Source organism: Vanessa atalanta, chromosome 25 (assembly GCF_905147765.1).
Source record: "Vanessa atalanta chromosome 25, ilVanAtal1.2, whole genome shotgun sequence".
NCBI lineage: Eukaryota > Metazoa > Arthropoda > Insecta > Lepidoptera > Nymphalidae > Vanessa > Vanessa atalanta.
The window spans coordinates 1059846-1076023 of record NC_061895.1 but is presented as its reverse complement, the minus strand read 5'-3'; the positions used below and the strand labels follow the sequence as shown (position 1 = coordinate 1076023).

The 16178-nt window shown below is 32.4% G+C and overlaps 1 protein-coding gene across 1 annotated transcript; it reads left to right on the top strand.

Annotated features, from left to right (window-relative positions):
- Nucleotides 1-354: 354 nt before the first annotated feature.
- Nucleotides 355-14751, top strand: LOC125073798 (adapter molecule Crk). Its single transcript, XM_047684850.1, has 7 exons — nucleotides 355-817; nucleotides 4678-4800; nucleotides 5088-5340; nucleotides 11102-11230; nucleotides 11583-11693; nucleotides 12202-12297; nucleotides 12639-14751. Exons 1-7 carry the CDS (start codon nucleotides 768-770, stop codon nucleotides 12741-12743), a joined length of 867 nt encoding a protein of 288 aa, XP_047540806.1. The 5' UTR covers nucleotides 355-767; the 3' UTR covers nucleotides 12744-14751.
- Nucleotides 14752-16178: the final 1427 nt, after the last annotated feature.

Genomic DNA, 16178 nt, shown 5'->3' with positions numbered 1-16178 from the left:
ATTTTTTTAAATTATACTAAAAGTAAAAATTTTTAAGAATAAAATATTTTATAACGCCTGTGTATATTATTTTTAAATATTTTTCTGGTTTTTAGATTACATTAATTTAAATTCGTGAATTCAATATTTTTAAAGTAAGCCAAAAAAATGTCTTTCATGTGCAATATATATATTATATCTTATTGGTACACCCCGATGTTGTTTAAAACAAAATAGTTGTTAATTTGTACTAAATCAATTTTCAAAAGCTTATTGTAATTTTCAGGATCCATAGATTTTTAATGACCACAAACAAACTCCATTAGGAAAATATTATGCGTCAAAATAAAAAAAACTCTTATTTTGTCTACGCCCTATAGTCTAAAACTTCGCGTGTGTGACCCGTGGAACATTATTTATAATATGATCTAATTATAGATTTATTTCGCGTATCGAAGTCAAAAGTTAGTTAGAAAAGTGTGCGTGTGTGTAGTGACTCGGTATCAGTGCACAAAGATTGTAAAAACATGTGTTTCGATGTGAATATAACTTGGTGAATAACATTACCAATACCAAAGGATACATGTCAACAAATTGCAATTATTTCTAGTAGCGGCCGCAGGAGTGTTGTTTGATTGTGGGAGGAATTTAAGGGAACTTTGTCGGTTATTGTAAATTGAATGTATGAGTCCGCAATCGGTGATATCGACAGTGTAATGAACTTAACTTTACTTCCGGTGTTTTCGTGATGGTGTATCGTGATTAGTATTGTGTGATAATACGGCGGGATGGCGAACCCTACGATCGGGGTATCGTTTGACCAAAATGACATGACCAGGTAAATATTGAACGCTACTTGTTATCTTATAAGAACAAGTGATCCATAGTTATATTTACCTAATATTTATGGATTATTATCGTAAGCAAACAGCATATTTACATATTACAACAACAACATAATTATTTTTTAATATATTTATTTCATTAATAAAGAACAGATTTTTAAAGAAATGGTTATCTTAATACAGAAGTGACTAAAATAATTATATTTGAGTCACAAAAGCTATACAATAATTCAATTATGTTTATTAGATAAAAGTAAAACTAGATTTAAAATTTTATATGTGTTTTATGTTTTAGTGTACAATTTTTTTTATACATTGTATACTAATAATGTATAAAAGTAAAATCATGTCTAGAATATCTGGAAATCTACATGAATAAAACTATCAATCGAAGTGACTGCTAAAGAAATTGTGGTACAAAAATCCTATCAAAATGAAATTGTTACTTATTAGCCAAAATAGACAACATGTATGGCTGAAATGGGATATCTGGTACCTCTTTTAGGATAATCTTTGACCCTACTATAATGTTTGAGGTCCTTTTCACTTTATGATTATAAGAAAGAAATAGCGATATCTTTAGACCAGTTATTGGTTTAGTTTAGAGATTATGAGATGTAAGATGTTGACAATAATAAATTATATATTATATTGTTTTTTAATACATAGCCTTTATATTGATATTCATTGTTATTTATTGATGTAATCTGTATTTAAAAGTCAGAAAACAACTTAAAGAATTAATTATTTTAACATCCCGACGTTTCGAGCAGTTTGCAGTTGAGTCTGCCCGTGACCACGAACACTGCAAAGTGCTCGAAACGTTGGGATGTTAAAATAATTAATATACGCGATTAAATCCGTTAAAAACTAGTTTTATTTCAATGTGTAATAATCGCGAAAATCTAAGACAACATTAACTTAAAGAATGATCAGTACCAATACACTTTATCATTTAACCAGCACATTAAAAATAATTAATTTGTACCTAATCCCTAGTAAGGTAAGGGACATATTCCTATAAATCTTTCACAAGTTTCAAAAACAAGAATCAAAATTAATTAATGTATGTTCATTAAAATTTTAAATATTTTTGTAACTTATGTAGTTGATTTAATCTGATAGAGAATATGAACTGAAATTACGGAGTAATTTCACATATTCAACAGTTACTAATGACGAGAATGAGAAATGTGTCCTGCTGTCATACAGTTCACCTAGTGTACAGTGTAATATACATCAAACTTGGGTTGCTTAACATTCTTGCCTACTGTATTCCTTATATAATAATTCTTGTATATTAGAAAAAAGGTAAGTTGTTAATTGGTTTAAAAAAAAGAATAAAATTCAAGTAAATTCTTAGTTTATTGGCTTTTTAATCCAACAAAGTATACATTATTGGAGGGTCCAAACCTTCTCTAAAGGTAGAGGAGGCCCAGCAGTGGGATATACAGGCTGTTACTCTATTTTAATATGGTACTTATCTTATTTATAATGTTTATTTACATTTGTATTATCATTATCATTGTATCAGACTCAATAAGATGGAGTAAAGATAAACAAGGTTTAGATTAACATATTCCACACGAATGGCTTTGCTGTTTATATTACAAATAGTTCATAATGAATAAATCTTTATTAATAATTCAAAACTATTTCATCTAAATACAATGTATTTCCACTTAAGTTTAACTTACAAAGTTTTGATAACAATATTTAAAGTGCATTTTTTTCACTAATACATTATAAATACTAGATTCTTCAAGATCTCGACCAATGATATAATGTCAATTCAATTCAATTAAAGTCTTTATTTCTTCTGTGTTTTTAATAGGTTACAGTTGTGCTATGGTTTCAACATCATCAAATTTGAATAATATATCCCCATTTTATGCAAGTGAATGTATTAATCAAATATCAGTGTAGTTTGGCAGATACGTTGACTTCTTATGGTTACTGTTCCTCGCCTTATGCTCATGACAAGGTTGTCTAAAGGAAATACACTTTTTAAAAAAAGATCTGTCATTCATATGATTAGCATTTTAAACCATACAAATTTTCCAGAATATATTTTTCTAAGATAAATAATAAAGTAGTTTTTTGTATAGTTTTGTTTCAGTTTAATGATTTTTAGTAGCAGGCCTAATTCAGTTCAGTATATTTATGTCAAAAACAGTGCACTGTGTAGTTTTATGGCCGCTCTAGTTTGCTGAGACAGGTTAACAGGGAGCTTAAATAAACAGTCATAAATAATCCTAACAAATAACAGTTTACATTTAATATTAATAAATGACTCAAACATTTTAGTACTAGCTACGTAGTTTATTTTATTATCAATCGGCAATTACACTATATATATTGCTGTATTTTGAACTGAAATATTCATAAGCCAGTGTCAAACTTGCCAGTGGACAAACACTAACTTAATCTTAGAACCGTCAGTTGAGAATGTACTGATGTTTTTGAGATGGGTGATAGTTATATTTCTGAAAGTGCCGTAATTTATTTATAAATCATTTCATGCTCAGCGGTAAAGAAATTGAATGGTGTATTCGAGTTAATTTAATATGTTCAAAGCCTTCTCAAAAGAGTACAGTATACATATATCTGTGTCCAATTTAATTTATATATTAGCATTAGCAGCCTGTAAATTTTCCCACTGCTGGGCTAAAGGCCTCCTCTCCCTTTGAGGAGAAGGTTTGGAGCATATTCCACCACGCTGCTCCAATGCGGGTTGGCGGAATACACATGTGGCAGAATTTCGTTGAAATTAGAAACATGCAGGTTTCCTCACGATGTTTTCCTTCACCGCCGAGCACGAGATGAATTATAAACACAAATTAAGCACATGAAAATTCAGTGGTGCCTGCCTGGGTTTGAACCCGAAATCATCGGTTAAGATGCACGCGTTCTAACCACTGGGCCATCTCGGCTCCTATATATGCTTGTATCATATAAGTACTCAGCTTGCCTTGTATAGGATTGTACCTCGAAATCTTAAAATAATAGCATAAAGTTTTATGATTTATCCTTCCACAGTTAACGGGTTGTCTAATGCAATATTTTCATAATTGCGGTTTTTGAAATCTACGCCCCCGACCACACAATCTCCCCACTCTTATATAACATGACTATAATATAGCTTTTAATTATAATATACATTATTATTTAATAGATAAAGCTGAAGAGTTTGTTTTTTTTCTTTGAACGTGCTTATTCCGAAAACTGGGACCGTACAGTCCGATTTTAAAAATTATTCTTCCGTTAGACAATCCGTTGATTGAGGTAGGTACATTGTTAAGTTCATTATCTAGATATATATAACACACACGGGAGCAGAGACTTTTAACATGGATGAAACCGCGGGAGTAGCTAGTACGACGCAGTTCGAAACAAATTGATAGGCGCGCGCGACGAGATTATTTAATGAAAGAAATGACCCGGCCGACCAGGTTTTCAATGGTCCGTCAAAGCAGGATATGCTTCTGGACAGATAACTTAGCGGACGACCATATCATATTAGTAATAATAATATTTTCCGTACTTTCTATTTTTACTAAAAATTAGTGAACACTTTTTTGTTATTTACTGTACATATTTATTTAATTACTTATTTACTGTAGTTTTATTTTGATGCATTGACGTCACCCTTGGCGGCGGGAGGGTTTTGTAGTTTCATGACCAAAGGTATTAAGGAAAATTGTATATTACAGAATGTTTTAAAATATAAAAAAATATTTTGCAGAAGCGTCTTTATTGTATGTCTAACTATTTTCTAGACAAGTACATGTATTTATTTCCCCAATGGTACCGACTACAAAACAGTACGATAATATTATAATAAATCTTTCAGCTGGTACTTTGGCGGGCTGTCTCGTGCGGAGGCCACAAAGCTACTGCTCAATGAGACTGAAAGCGGAGTCTTCCTCGTCAGGGATTCCAAAACTATTCATGGAGATTACGTTTTGTGTGTCAGGTATGTGTTGAAAATATTTTAAACGTCAAAAAAAGAGGTTAATTTTTTTTTTTTAAATGAAATAGAAGGGTGAAATAGAAGATGAATGTTCATTGCAGGTATATTTAATCTGTAATACTTTAAATTATAAAAATAAAAAATATACTTCTGAATATTGTACGCGATGGGAGAACTTATGGAGTAACTTGTAATACGTATCAATACTAGGATTGGTATATTATGTAATCTTTAGTGTTGTTGCCTCACAAATTCAAAATCCATTAAAGAATATCCTTAAATGTTTACAGGGAAGATGATCGCGTGTCGCACTACATCATCAACCGCGTCATATCGGCGGACGGTACCACGAGGTTTAGGATTGGCAATCAGCTGTTCGCGGACATGCCGGCGCTATTGGCCTTCTATAGGTTGCACTATTTAGACACGACGCCACTGGTACGGCCGCTGCCACAAGCGACCGCTCAAGCAGCCCCGACAGCTCCACCTCATTTATACCACGTACTCGAGGTGGTGATCGCCAAATTTGATTTTGATGGCAGTGTGAGTATCTCTTTATACATATAGCTGTTGCTCTAATGTTGCCAGATCAAAAATAAATATCAGACTTTAAAATTAATAACATAACAAGGTTATTTTAATGATACAGTTCAAAGTCGTTTACATAAACATAAACATAAGCAGCCCGTAAATGTCCCACTGCTGGGATAAAGGCCTCCTCTCCCTTTGAGGAGAAGGTTTGGAGCATATTCCACCACGCTGCTCCAATGCGGGTTGGCGGAATACACATGTGGCTGAATTTCGTTGAAATTAGACACATGCAGGTTTCCTCACGATGTTTTCCTTCACCGCCGAGCACGAGATGAATTATAAACACAAATTAAGCACATGAAATTTCAGTGGTGCCTGCCTGGGTTTGAACCCGAAATCATCGGTTAAGATGCACGCGTTCTAACCACTGGGCCATCTCGGCTCAGTCGTTTAAATTAACTTAATAATATGAATTTAATTTAAAAAATCGAGAATGTTTTTATAAGTATTTCTGAATTTTATCTTTGTAAAGAGTGATATGAGTATTCACTATTATGTTCTTTATGGGTTACATCTTGACACAAGACTTAGATGTTCCGTTATACCTGAAACCAAACGAATTTTATACCTTTACTGCCCTTGGCCTTGAAAATTGCCGTCAACTATTTCCGCACGAAAATGAAAAAAAAATGTATGCGAATGGAATTAAAATAAAAAAAAAAAAATAACTGTAAAGTCTGTAAATGATAAAATCATCTTAATCATTGTCTTTCTGTACTGATGCTAAATATTTTTATACGTGTAATGTTTTTTGCGAAGTGCTTTGAGTACATTTTTGAATTTTAATACCTATGATTTCGAGTAAAATAGAACAATCTCACTAACTGTTGCCGTCTTCGGCTCGAACCTATTTGGCCTAAAGGTAAATCCCCGTTCAAAGTCGTTGCCGTCCTTGTTTCGAGCCCCCTTGGCCTATAGACAAATCCGTAGTCAGTATATAGTTTTATTAATTTTATTATCTTTATGAATTAATTCCGTGCATATAGCCAGTAGGTGAGTGGCCCAAAACCGCGACCCAATATTTTCAGACAGCTATCTCTACTGTCCCAGTTTTCAACATGGCGGAAGCGATCCCGAATGTTTTTACAGAAATAGATTCCCTTAACGATTAAACTGGGTGATGTGTCGATGACTAAATCATAAATCGCTGGCATTTTTATAAATATAACTGGATGAGTTTGTTATGTATTTCTAGGAATGCTAGATTTGGTCCTGTTTTTTTTATTTGTATAATAGTTTGAATAATAATTTTATGTTCTCGCTTTACGTTTCTGATAATATCAGAATGTACATGCCCATATAACTCCAGCAGTAAATTCTAGTGTTTCGTTTTTGTTCGTTTAAAGTAAGTTTTAATTATTGTATAAGTACAATTTTATTATGATATAAATATTTTTTAAATACTCAATGGCTTTAATGAATATAAAAATTTTTGATTCTACCTATTTCAAGGAATGTTAACATATTAAAATCAATATTTATTTATGTTTATAATAGTTAATAAATTAAAAAATATATCAAGTTACCAACGTCGTGATATCAAAAGAATACGACTTGTATTTAGTCTAATCCAATGGCAGGACGGGTTGAGGTAAACAAACACAATGACCTTGAATTGAAGCGATTTCATTGGTCGAGATCTAAACTATAATGGATACGCGTAAAAAATACTTATATCTGCGAAACTAACTTGATTGTTTGTTGAATATTGTCCCTTTTATTATTTTTAAATTATTTGGGAAAGGTCAAATGTGTTTTAGATTTTACTCAAAAAAATGTACTTATGACCGTTTAGCTTTAGACCCCAGTTATATTTTATTTATTTATTTATACTTTATTGTACACCACAAGATACAAATTAAAATATGTTACAAGAAAAATTTAAATATTATTGTAGAGTACAACGGGCGGCCTTATGGCTAAGTAGCCATTTCTTCCAGACAACCCAATAAAGAGACAGGTTGTATGGAAGTTGGGTAGGTGGTGCTAAGGCGGTATTATAACTACACTTGCATACAAATATCTACATGTAAATACTTATACAATGTACATATATACACTATATATATATACATATACACATACATATATATATATACATACACACAATTATATTCTAACGAATTGGCTACCCGTCCCGAGAGTAGATGTAATAAACATAGAGGTAGATTACCTCTTGAATTACCCTGTTATGATCTCTGTATTGGTGAAAATCGAATATTAAAAATTAAAATCCGTTGCAAATTTAAGCGAACAGACGTATAAAGGCGACATAGTTTTATACTATGTAGAGAAAAACATACTGACGTAAATTTTATAAAGAATATTGTACTTCAATCCTAAACGTCTGTTTTATAAAAAATGTTTTGTTTACCGAATCTCAATAAACGAAAACGACGGGCAATTGTTTAGTCTGGCGTTTTATAGGTGTTCCTTGTTTCAGTATTAATCAAAGATAAGAGAAGTTTTTTTTTTTAAATAACATGTTCTCTTTATAATTTATTTTTGTTCGAAAGCCATTTTATTACTAATGAAACACTCGTTGAGTTTTTACAGACTGAAACGTTTTTTATTTGAACGGAAGACACAATGACAGAACAAATAGGGTTGACATACCTAGAGACAGATGTTGCTAGTAGTTAAATTATTATTTCGTTATATAAATTTAACACACTCCCTTAACGAAATAATACCATATTTATAGAGAACGAACATACTGTATGTAGCATACATTACAATCATACAATGTTAAATAAATAAACATTAAATTTCTACAATACCAAATTGCTCAATAAACTTGTAATGTTTCTGAGGACATAAACTTTTAGTCAATATGTCAGCAGGCATATCATTTGAATTCAAATAATTAATTTGTACACTATTATTTTCTACAGCTGTTCTGACAAAATGATATCTTATATCTATATGCTTACTTCTCTTATGGAATACAAAATTTTTGGTTAACTTCTGAGCACTCTGATTATCATTATATAAACATACAGGTAACTCATTCCTACACTTTAACTCACACAAAAGATTTTTCAAATATATGGCTTCTTTAGCTGCTTGTATTATTTGTGGGTTATCATTTGGTTCTATTATTGTAACATCTCGGCTTGTTATTATTTTGTTGGTCTTTGGGTTATATAGCCTATAGCCCTTCACCTTATCAGCATATCCAACAAGATAATGTTTTTCCGCCTTTTTGTCCCACTTCAGACGTTTCTCTTTAGGAACATGTGACATTACTATACTACCAAATACTCGTATGTGACTGATATTTGGTTTTCGACCATGCCAAAGTTCATAAGGAGTCTTCCGGTGCAGTCCTGAAGCTATTGATCGGTTTTTTAAATATACAGCTGTATGTACTGCTTCTGCCCAGAACTTTTTCTCTAATTTAGCATCATATAACAGACACCTTGCTTTTTCAACAATAGTTCGGTTAAAACGTTCACACATTCCATTCTGTTCTGGACTATAAGGATTAGTTCTCTGATGAATGATGCCACTTTGTTTCAAAAAATCTCTCATTTCATTTGAACAAAATTCTGTGCCATTATCAGTCCTTAAGGTCTTAATACTGGAATTTGTCTGTTTTTCAACCATATTCTTGAACTCTCTGAAAGTGGCAAAAACTTCACTTTTACTTTTCAAAAAATACACGAATGACATCCTGCTATAATCGTCAACAAATAGCAAGAAATATCTGGATGAACCAATTGATTTGTTCTCCATTGGGCCACACACATCTGCATGCACAATCTCGAGGACTCTTTCACTTCTGTGACTGCTCTGTGGAAAAGGTAACCTTGTCTGCTTGCCCTCGCAGCACACTGTGCAGTTGAACTTGCCAATATCAGCTTTGTTGTCATACATTAAACCTTCAACAGCACCATTTTTCATTGCATTCATGTCTGTACTATTAATATGACCGAGTCTTCTGTGCCATGTTACATCTGAGGTTGTTCTAGCTGAAGCTGCTAATGAATATGCTGGCCGAGTGTTAAGTCTGTATACTCCATTCACCAACTGTACTATGCCAATCAACTCGTTCTGCCGATTTCTGATGTAACAATGTTCTTGTTGGAAACTTACTTTGTTGCCATGCTTTATCAACTGGCTGACCGACAAAAGGTTAGTAGTAAGATCTGGTATACATAACACATCCTTGACCAAAATATCATGTTCTGAATTCTCAACAACCGTCGTAATCTGTGTATCTCCTGAACACAACACTGGCATAGTTGTTTTATTAGCAACTATAATCTCCTTTGTTAGGTTATGTGACGTATTTTTAATGTTTTCCTGACATACCATCATGTGATTGCTGGCTCCCGAATCGATATACCATTCTTGCTTACTGAAACTGCCATTGAGGAAAACTGCACTAAATGCATTTACTTGCTTTTCTTTAGTTTGTGGGCACTGGTTTTTATAATGACCAATTTGTTTACATTTGTAACATTTAATAGGTTTGACAGGTCGATTTGACATTGACGTATCTCCAGTTTTGCCAATTTTTTTTCGTTGCCAGTTTTTAGCCGTTATAAATGCACTTTCTGTTTCAGTACTGCCAACATTATCACTCATGTCCATCAATTTTGTTTTTATCACGTCAGCGGAAATGGCGATACCTGAGTGCTCTATGGCCATTATCATTGGCGAAAATTTATCGGGTAGTCCCGCCAATAACAATGAACCTACCCATTCTTCATTAATATCAAAGCCGGTTCCTTTCAATTTATGCGCCGTATCAATGAGCTGAGTTATGTACGCCGTCATTGAATCGCAATTTTCGAGCCGTATAGAGATGAGAGTTCGCAACAAACTGATTCTGCGTGTAAAACCCGAATCATCAAACAGCGATTTTAGCTTTGTCCAAACACCGTGCACTATTTTTTCACACTTTATATGCACATACAGGGATGAATCGATGGTCATTACTAATTTCGCTTTTGCCTTTTGATCTTCGACGCTAGTTGCTGCTTCGCCATCTTTCTTGTTGATATCTACGCCTTCCAATATCATAAAATTCTCAACCGCGAACGCCCACTCGTCGTAGTTTTCGCGTCCCTTGAGCTTAGGAACATTTACGATGTAACTACCAGCCATTTCACTGCAGAAAACTAATACTTTTTACTGAATTTAGCGGGACTGGGCCCATAACCTAATGAAACACTCGTTGAGTTTTTACAGACTGAAACGTTTTTTATTTGAACGGAAGACACAATGACAGAACAAATAGGGTTGACATACCTAGAGACAGATGTTGCTAGTAGTTAAATTATTATTTCGTTATATAAATTTAACAATTACCCTTTAGATGTTATTTGTTGTTTGACTATCAGAAAAGATTAATTACAGGTGTCGTGATAGACCTGGTTGGACTGACGTTGCTTGTGTTAAATATTATGTATTAAATAAAAGGCACAGTTAAAAAAAAAGTTATTAAAAATCTCGTGAGAAGTAATGTAACAATAAAACCATATTTGAAAGAAAGAGACAGAGCAAAAGATCGCCTGGAGAGGACATAACGCCTTTTCCTTACGTGGATATCTGCTAATTCACTCTTACAGTAAGCTGCGTAAAAGTACTTCATTCCCAAAAATTGTTTGTTTAATAAATTTCGATTTCAAAATCGTCGACCAGTCGATGTTTATATATCTCAAACAGATGTACTATACTCTTAAACGATGCTATATATCTTCAGGATGCAGACGATCTTCCGTTCCGTCGCGGAGAGAAGCTGATGGTCATCAATCGCGACGAAGAGCAGTGGTGGACGGCCCGGAACGCTCAGGGCAGAACTGGCTCCATACCTGTTCCATACGTGCAGAGGGTATTCATTCATATTATATAAAACATTTAGCAGACTTGTTGATACAAGTTATAGAAAATAGAAAATTTAATAAATGTTCAGGGAACTTTCACAAATTTATTCCACCTCATAGCTTGGTTGGACCTGTGTCAGACATGTGCAGGTTTCCACGCGATGTTTATCTCCACTGCCCAGTAAGGGATGAATTATAAAACCAGTTTAAGTCCATAATTAGAAACTAATAATAAAATTGCTTAGCATATTTGAGCCAATCATAAGTTAAGGGTATGTGTTCTATCTACTTAATGGTGCTTTGATAAAACTTGGCTTTGATAAAATTTTAAATTAATTTTTATATATTTTATAATTTCAGCTTCTAGATCCAGCCGGTATGCCATACCCACCTAATGAGGCAATTAACCAGTTCGGTGATCCACCCAGCCCACCTAACATAAAACAACCCCAGAAAGGAACCAACATGCAGGTACTGTACTTAAAGCATATTACCTTAGCTTCCCATGAGAACATTTCTGCTTACATGTAAACAAAACGCGCGTGTGTATATAAATAATAAAGTCATTTTATGAACTACTAAACAACAAAATATAAACTAATTTATTTTTTCGACTTTTCGACTCAGAGTTATGGATAATTTGACCGTTACTTATTGTGCAATATCTCAGCACCGGACTGCGCGTTTAATAGCTCAGCTATATTGTGCACTACTGAATGTACTTTACAAATTTATAATAAAACCCAATTCCACTTAGTTTAGTTGCTTATATTCACTTTACTTCCAAAGTTTCTATGACTTGACTTCTTTTTTTTTCAACTTCCTCCTGTCACATCAAAATGGGTCCGGTCATCCAATAGGTCAGCCGAGCTCGATCGGGATTGGTCGCTTTTCAACTAGCCAACCACGATTCAACAGTGTTGCCATCTCTAAACCAGACTAACATAAATAAAAATCATCACATTTGTTTGTTTTTCAGCGGACACTTCCAGCGCTAGCGCGTGTGAGACAGTCGAGGGTTCCCAACGCGTATGATAAGACAGCGCTTAAACTACAGGAGGGTGATATACTCAAGGTGACTGGAATTCGTTTTATGTTATTATTATGGAGCTGATCATGAATGTCTATACCGATTTCGATTAGGTTCGAAATTTTAGGCTTAAAGCGGCTTTATATATATGTATAAATAAGCCAGGTCCAATGGTTAAGACGCGTGCATCTTAACCGATGGTTGACGATTCTAATCCTGTCACCACTAATACATCATATGCTAACTTTGTTTTAGGCATACAAAAGGTATACAAGTAATATTATATTATTTTGGTGATATTAGAAATGTTTTATATCTCTTACAACATTATATTCGGTGTCCATTTTGGTCACGAAATGACAAAACACTTTCTTTTTTTTTTTCAGGTAACAAAAATGAACATAAACGGGCAATGGGAAGGCGAGCTGAACGGTAAAGTCGGTCACTTCCCCTTCACTTACGTGGAGTTCCTCGATGACGTGGCCAGCTAAATGTGTGACCAAATAATATCCCGCTAATTAATCGTGTTGCAAGTGTAATTTATAAAATAAATTATAAAAGTGGTTGAAAAGTGATCGAAGAATACATTTATTGTATAATATGACAGATTTTTTTCGTGACTCGTGAGAATGTTACATATTTTTAATCTGTACACGATAAATAAAGGACATTTATTATGTATTACAGTAAGGTATTGTCACACTTCACTGCAGAATTATATTTAACTTCGCCCCGACAAAATAATACAACCCGACTTCAATCCGACCGCAGAGCCACCTATCGGTTCTAATCTAGTGTGTAAAAAACATTATTATGATATATTTCTGATTGTTATTATGCCTGAGTATTTTTTTTTTTAATTAAAAGCTAACAGTGGCAACCCAAAAGATAACTAGAGAGTGTCTTAAGCTTATTTTTTAAATGATGTCGACAAATATACAGTTATTCATTTTCTTTAGATTTTTTTACACAAACTATAACTAAATTGTTTGTATGTGTTTTTAATGATTGTGCAATTTGGGTAATGTTCAAAGTTATATATGAAATGAATTGACTAATTGATTTTAGTGAAGTGTGATATATCTATACAAATCGTGCCCACCGATATGGGCTATGTTCAATGTATACCTGTTAAAATCTACAGCTTTCTTCTATAACATTTGCTATTTCTTACAAAAACTTTTACACGCACAAAACGGCTATAATAATTAAATAAAGCTATCAAATAATTTGCACATATTTTCTATAACTGTAATACTAAAGACCAATTTTCTATTTCTCTATGCTTTTATTAATCTGTACACATTATCACTACACCATAGACTAAGGACCAAACTTTTTTAAATATCTTTTTAGCTTTAAATTTCAAAATGTATTGCTCATGACTAATAGAAAATATATAAAACGATCTAAAATAATTCTACGTATATTTTATGGCCGGGTCATTTACACTAAGTTTATTTTTTTTATATATTACACCACTAATTAATGTTAATTTGATTGTATAGTCTGTTTATATATTAATTTAATTAACATGCATTTTTAATATTTTGTAACATTTTCGTTATGAAGGCACTTGGAATTGTTGGCAACACTGAATTCAATAGACATAAGAATATAATGTTTTAAATTAATTAAATAACACTTCGATAAAAAATATTAAAATGTATAAAAACAGCGGCTAACTGCAGAGAACCATTAATTGCAATGAAATCATTTAAAGCGCTAGAAATTAAAACAGAAATACCTAACAGCTTAAAAACCAATCTAAAGATCATTGTAGCCTTAAAACTACATAGCTATAAATTTTAGGAAACGGACAAGTGTTAGGTTTAACAGCCGGCATGAGTCTTGACAACAGATGGGCAATAGTCGGGTCTAGTTACAAGTAAGTACACTGTCGGACAAATTACCGTAGCCGAAGGACGATTGAGAGTCCAATAGAGGACTGGCATCGCCAGACGGACCAATCGCGTGCCAAAACAATGTTCTACTGCGCAGGTCAAGGTTGTGCTCATGACTCATGCCGGTTACTGTACTCTGTGTCTTTCCGTACACCTGACAATGTAAACAAAATTTAATTAATTTAATAAGAGAAATAATTGACAAACTCACACGCATCTATAATATTAGTAAGGATTCCTAAAATATGACTATTAAATACATATTTAAAATACTATTAAGTATAAAAGATTAATTTTATTCCGCCATGTAACTTTGTAACTAGTTTAGAGAAATATGTCTAGTATTGCAAGATGTAAAAAACACGTCAAAACATATTGGTCTACGTTTAGTGATTTTATTCAATTAATATTTTTTGCAGTGAGCCTTTATTGCTAAATGTTCCGTATCAAGGAATTGACGGTTACATCGAAATAGTTAATAATTGCTTTATACAATTTTACAATTAATGCTGTTATGTAATTGTTAAATAATACTCGGATAATAAATAAAATTAATATTAACTGAGATTAAGTAATCCAAATAATAATATCATATTTCGTCTCGCATTTAAAATTAACTAAAATTACTGCAAACTAATATTATTGAAGAGAGAAAAAAAAATGTTAGTGATAATCGTAAATAAAATTTAATTGGCACAAGGGTGAAAATAAATTTTCTGGACAACCAACCGGAGGTAAAAAGTAGAAGGTCAGGTCAGCTTACATTGGCATTGGCGTCAGACATGTAACCTTACAATAAAAATCTCTACCTTATATAAAGCAAAGTCGCTGTCTGTTCGCTTAGATATTCAAAGTGTTTTAAAGCGTTTTCATCAATAAACACATTGATTTAGGCATTAGCAGCCTGTAAATTTTCCCACTGCTGGGCTAAAGGCCTCCTCTCCCTTTGATTTAAGAGGAAAGTTTATATGTAAAATACATGCATATTATAGCCGAGAATTTGAAATTTCCTGGCCGATATAAATATATATTTTTTTTATTTTGGTTTTTTCAAAATATATACAAGTTGTATATAGCACCTTATTGTACCCGTGTGAGCACAGGGCGGGTATCTAGAAATTTTAAAAATTAAAATCAACACATACACAATACATTAAAATGTAACTTTTGTCAGATTTATTTTTCTATTTTCATAATGTTGCTATATCTTGTTATCAGTTATTTGATCCCTTGTCTGCCTCTACTTATCAGTAATAAAATTAAGATCAATATACCTTATACATGTTAAAAATATGTTTGTTTGTTTGTTTACAGTGACATGTTCGAAATTTAAATTTTAACTTTGCTTAACTGTACAAAGTAATGGAAAAAAATATATCAAAAGAATAATTCGAGTTAAGAGCTGAAATATCGGGCATATCTCGAAATCGTTTTTCTTTTGTAAAAATTAATTTAATTAAACAATATACAACCGTTAATCGGTATTATAGCTTAGGGGTAGTTGCAAATACAATGTTCAGATCATTCTTATAAATATATAGGTTTATAAATTATGTAAATGAACCCGAGTTGTGGGCGGTAAATCATTTTTTTTAAATTGCATTTTTACATACCTTTTTAATTTATAGTTGTATTAAATATTTTCAATTAAAGGTAATGACATCAAACCATGCATCCAAAATTAATACTCTATGTATAAAGCACAACATTTGTTTGATTAACCTTAAAATATTTTAAGTGTATTTAAAATACAATAACGCCACAAAAATATCTTACGCTGTTTTAAAATTTCGCCTTTAAGACGAATTCGAAGAAACTATATAGTAATTCTTCCAAATTATAATAGTCAATATTTTTATAATAATTGCTGGTGCAAGAAAGTATTTAGATTAGTATTATCTGAACTGGACAAGTTTAATGACATTTAATTTTAAGTAAAAAAAAAAATATAGCATTTTTTTAATTACCATTTTTTTTTACTAATACCAAATAATATACATTTTTTTTTCATTTTACATAAAA

What these genes read in the sequence shown, in the direction of transcription:
- LOC125073798 (XM_047684850.1), top strand. Translation starts at nt 768, where the DNA reads ATGGCGAACCCTACGATCGGGGTATCGTTTGACCAAAATGACATGACC. An exon ending in CTGTTCCATACGTGCAGAGG is followed by an intron (nt 11,231 to 11,582) that starts GTATTCATTCAT and finishes TTATAATTTCAG; the next exon opens with CTTCTAGATCCAGCCGGTAT. An exon ending in AGGAGGGTGATATACTCAAG is followed by an intron (nt 12,298 to 12,638) that starts GTGACTGGAATT and finishes TTTTTTTTTCAG; the next exon opens with GTAACAAAAATGAACATAAA.